The sequence below is a fragment of the Parasteatoda tepidariorum genome, chromosome 9 (genome assembly GCF_043381705.1).
Source record: "Parasteatoda tepidariorum isolate YZ-2023 chromosome 9, CAS_Ptep_4.0, whole genome shotgun sequence".
NCBI lineage: Eukaryota > Metazoa > Arthropoda > Arachnida > Araneae > Theridiidae > Parasteatoda > Parasteatoda tepidariorum.
Genome location: NC_092212.1, coordinates 52,386,213 through 52,391,359, shown reverse-complemented (window position 1 = coordinate 52,391,359; position 5,147 = coordinate 52,386,213). Strand labels below are relative to the sequence as shown.

At 33.0% G+C, this 5,147-nt stretch overlaps 1 protein-coding gene across 1 annotated transcript; it reads left to right on the top strand.

The window, feature by feature from the left end:
- Positions 1–225: 225 nt before the first annotated feature.
- Positions 226–687, top strand: LOC107442593 (histone-lysine N-methyltransferase SETMAR-like). The gene has a single exon (XM_016056195.1). The coding sequence runs from the start codon at positions 226–228 to the stop codon at positions 685–687; it is 462 nt and encodes a 153-aa protein (XP_015911681.1).
- Positions 688–5,147: the final 4,460 nt, after the last annotated feature.

Here is a 5,147-nt window from a genome sequence, read left to right as displayed (position 1 = left end):
GACCCTCAATATGAAATCATTTTTCACTCCCTTTTTACAAAAATTCTGAAAGCATAAATTATCTGCTGACATTACGGAACACTTTCCATACTATATTTTATTGGGTTGGAGGAAAAGTTCTGTCATATTTTAAATAGGCTGGTGATTTTTCTTAACTGCTGTATGATATAAAAGGTGCCCTTTTTCACCGTTCATCATTTACTTGTGATATTTAAAGTAAAAAACATGTCAGTAGATAAAGTGCATTTACGACACTGCATTTTATATGAATTCCAAAAAGGAAGCAACGCATCGGAAGCATGTAAAAATTTATGTGCGGTATTTGGAAAAGATATTGTAAATGTTTGTACTTGTCAAAGATGGTTCAGCAAATTTCGTTCTGGGGATCTGAGTCTCAAAGAAAGTGATCGATCTGGACGACCATCCAAGATCGATAATGATGTTTTGCGATCCATGTTGGAAAATAATCCACATTTAACAAGTCGAGAAATTGCAGAAGAGTTTGGAATTCATCATACAACTGTTGGAGATCACATTAAATCTCTTGGGTTGGTGTTAAAGCAAAGTGTTTGCGTTCCACATGAATTAACGGAAAAGAATTTGTCTCATCGTGTAAGAATGTGTTCATCACATCTGATTAGACACAATGTGGAGCTGTTTTTTGGACAGGCTGGTTACTGGAGATGAAAAGTGGATTCTTTACGAGAATATTAAGAGAAAAAAATCTTGCTGCAAACCAGGGAACATCATCAGCAACAGTCCATCAACGAAAAGAACTGCTTTGTTTGTGGTGGGACAGGAAAGGTCCAGAGTACTACGAGTTGCTGAAACAGGGGGAAACCATCAACGCGGATCTGTACTGCAATGAGCTGGATAAATTGAATGCAGCTATCAAGGAAAAAAGGCCAGTATTAGCGTCCAGAAAAGAAATAGTGTGCCACCACGACTAGTGTTCGCCCGCATACTGCAATGGTGTCACTACAAAAACTGAATGCGTTAGGTTGGGAAATCCTTAGTCACCCACAGTATTCACCTGACATTGCACCATCTGATTATTACCTGTTCAGAACTCTGCAAAGTTATGGAACGGGAGAAAAATTCAAGTCTTTTGAAAGTGTTTCTAAGGCAGTTGCTGACTATTTTAACTCCAAGGACGAGAACTTCTATAAAACAGAAATTCACAGGTTACCTGAAAGATGGCAACAGGTTGTAACAAATAACGGAGCATATACAATTGAATAATATTAAACACATATTTTTGTAAATGAATTCAAATATTTTCTTTAAAATACGACAGAACTTTCCCTCCAACCCGATACTTTATTTTTGAAACTGAAGTGGAACGGCCGAAATAGTTTTGGATTCACGACTGTATTTATTCAACTCTGGAGCATTGCAATTTTGAACTCAATTCAGAAGACAGGGAACTCCTGGATCAATGTATGAAGGATCAAACCACCTTACTCGGTGGACTGTTTAATAGAACTCACCGCCCTCTCATGTTGGCCCAACTGCAAGGAAATTCTAATCCATGATCTGTAAAACACTGAGGATATTTTGCGCCACCACTGTGGTGGGTGCGAGCCAGAAGCAGAAATCGTATTAACTAGCCAACTCTGGGATTTGAACTTGATTCTTCTCATTAGGAGGCAAACGCTCTATAGTCTTATGCACCTCGGCAACGTAGAATAATATATTTCATTTCATAACCGGCGTTGAAGAGCACCCAATTCTGAGTTAAAGATTATTAATGTTAATCTCCGTAGCCCTGTAATTTTGAACTCAATCCATAAGGAAATGGAACTCACACATCAAACATTTGGCCTAGCTAGCTTTTGTGAAGGCTTAGTATAGCATTTTTTATATTAGACGTTGAACAGCCAACTCAATTCTGAGTTTACGACTATCAATGTTGAACTCCGTAGCCCTGTAATTTTGAACACAATTCAGATGACTAGGAAACTCCTGGATCAAGCAATGAGACAAGTCTTCGGGGAGAACTTTTTACTGGAACTAAACCCGCATTTGCGTTACATAGAGATGAAAATCACGAAACTCTCCCACTATTAAGCAGATGGAAAGAGGATTCCAACCCATGAATCTACCATTGACAATATTTTACGTAAGCACTGTGTTCAGTGAGAGCCGGAAGAAGAATTCGTAACGACCAGCCATCCCTAAAATTCGAACCTAGGTGCCTTTGGAAAGCAACTGCTCTATCTGAGTCACCGTAGCTCTCTAGTATAATATATTTTATATTTTCTATCCGTCATTGAACAGCCGACCCAACCTTTTTGGGGTTTACGACTACTAATGTTCAATCGTAGCCTTGTAATTTTGAACCTATCCAGAAGACAAGGAAACTCCTGAATCAGTACCCCCAGAGTTATTGATTTGTTATGGGAACATGGAGGACTTTCCGAGTCGACAGATTTAACGCGCATCAGTCACCATTTACTACACGAGGAGTCTTCGGCCGGCTGGGATCGAACCCATGTACTTTTGGACATGGGCCCTGTGCCCTACCAACCAGGCTATTCCAGCCTCTCTACTGTTAATTTTGAATTGCGTGTGCTTTATGCAGAAGGAAAATAAATTAGAACACTCAAGCCACATCTATGTGTTTGGCCAAGATAGTAATGGATATTACGATTCCGACTTATTTCTCGACTAGAAGCATTATGGTGGCAATGTGCACAGCATTACATGACTGCCTCCGGCTTTGTTTACTTCGCAGAAGTTACCCATCGATATTAAACTAGGTCGGCTCTAATTCGCCACAGCGAATGAAATCCAGGTTTTATAGTTGTTGTAGTTGTAGTTCATTTACGTCGCACTAGAGCTGCGCAATGGGCTATTGGCGCCAGGTTTTATAGAATGATAGTTTATTGTTTAAAACACAGTGGCCACCCTACTCACTCAAAGGAAGCAAATTAATTTTTAACAACGTATAGATCTATTAATTTAACAAAATGACGCTATATTTAAAAGGTACATTATCAAAAATATTTCCCCTTCAGAAAAAATGTATTATTATATAAGTTGTTAAATGTTAGGAGCCTTGAATTATTATCTTGAAAATTTAAATTTTTCTTTTGTTATTATACATTTATATATTTATATATTTATTTATTCATATATTTTTATATTTATATATTTAGAAGTATAAAATGCCATTTTGAAATCAAATATTAAAAACACTATTAACAAACATACTTAATTTTAACTCAAGTATAATAACTTAACTGCAATAATTAAAAGCACTACAATGCTTCTGAAATTAATACTTTATGTTTAGTAAATTGGCGTAGACGTTATGAAGTGTTAATTCTCATTCTCAATTTAGCCGTCGGATTACGTTGCTATTCAAGAATAGATATTTGATGGACAAGATGGTAGCAATTCATAAATACGTAAGAGCCATATTTGCAAATCTAAAGGTCAAGAAGAGGGATATAAATTCTCCTTTAATGTGAATTAATCTCTCAGATTAATCAGGCTGCAAATATATCTCCCAGATTATCAATGTGACGTTTACCAAATTATTCACTTCCAATTCCTCTAATTTTCAAATTATTAACTTCATGACCAAACTAGAAAATATAAATCAATTTCTGCTTGTTGAATCTCAGAAAATATAAATTAACAAACCTGCATTTACAAGCGTAACTAAATCTTACTTTCTTAATCGTTCACCAAAATTAAGAAATATTGGTTATAAAGCAAAATTATTTTTTCATTATTCATGAATTGGATGTTAAAATAAAACATTTTTACTAAGATAAATCAAATATTTCTGAAAATATTGATTTTTTTTCTCATTTATAATGTATAGTTTAATTTCATATGCAGTTGCTTATTCAAAACATTAAGGGGTAACAGTTTAATTTAAAAACCATGAAGGTACTTCTTGATTACTCGAAAGCCAACGAAAAGCCCACTGATCCACGATTAGTTTATCTCAATTTTTTTAATTCTTTCAGAATTCATAACTGATGTCAATTTTCTCAATTAATCCCCTGATTAAAAATTCTTTAGATCGCATACTTTTCAATAAAATTAATATTGAAAAAATTGTCAACGCACATTGTATGACACTTTAGATGTATTACACATTTATTTCGCCGGATTGAGATTTTTAAACCTTAAATTAGGTAAGAGAGTTAACCGTTTAATGGAAAAATCGGCCCCAATGGTTAAGGCAGAATAAGGTTGATAAAAAATTTTAACCACTTAATATTAATTTAAGTTTTTTCGTCAGCCGCCATTTCACTGAAACTAAATAAAAGAATCCAACTTTTTATGAAGATAATTTGAAAACTCATTTATGTAAAGATGACATAATGGAACAAAAATAAAATCTTGCAATTCTTTCTTAATTTTTTTATCATTTAGTTTTATTTTCAGAACTATTCAAAAAAACAACCATGATTAAAGAAATATTGCATTGCTACGTTAAAGGTACAAATTATTTATTTTTCATTCAGTAAATATGTAAAAATTTAATATAAACAGCCAAATTTTTAATTGAGTCAGAAAATACATAAAACTTTATGTTTCTAAACATTCATAAAGTTAAATACTTTCTCTCGGGTATAAATTGACTCGTAACATCTAAACAAAATTAATTTAATATATTTAAAAAACTTTTTAATAGATTTACAAATACTAATTTTCCTTTAAATGAAATGAATTCTGTCATCCATTCCATCGCTTTTATTCAAATAACATTATCCATATGTCACACCGAATGGCATAACAATCTCTCAAAAAACTTTTTTGCTCATTTCAACAAAACGTAATACTAGATCAAGATTAATAATTTCTTTGGCAAAATATTTCAAAGATATTTAATTATATTACATATACTGAATGTCATGCTTTCCTGAATTAAATTTCTTAGATAATTTATATTCAGAGATGTGTTTGATGAAACCATCTCTTATTTAAGCTAAAAAATTTTAAAAATACAGACATTATAATTCACATTAAAATGATTTAATTCAGCTGTATAACTCGAAACATAATATTACTTTCCTAACTATATTTCCAAGTAAAATAGTTATAAATATTGTTATAGAAAATTGACGATAATGTTTACTTATACAAATAAATGTGTTTTTCTAAGACTTAATAAACATTAGAGT

Excerpts from the sequence above, each read along its gene's own strand:
- LOC107442593 (XM_016056195.1), top strand. The coding sequence starts at position 226 with ATGTCAGTAGATAAAGTGCATTTACGACACTGCATTTTATATGAATTC.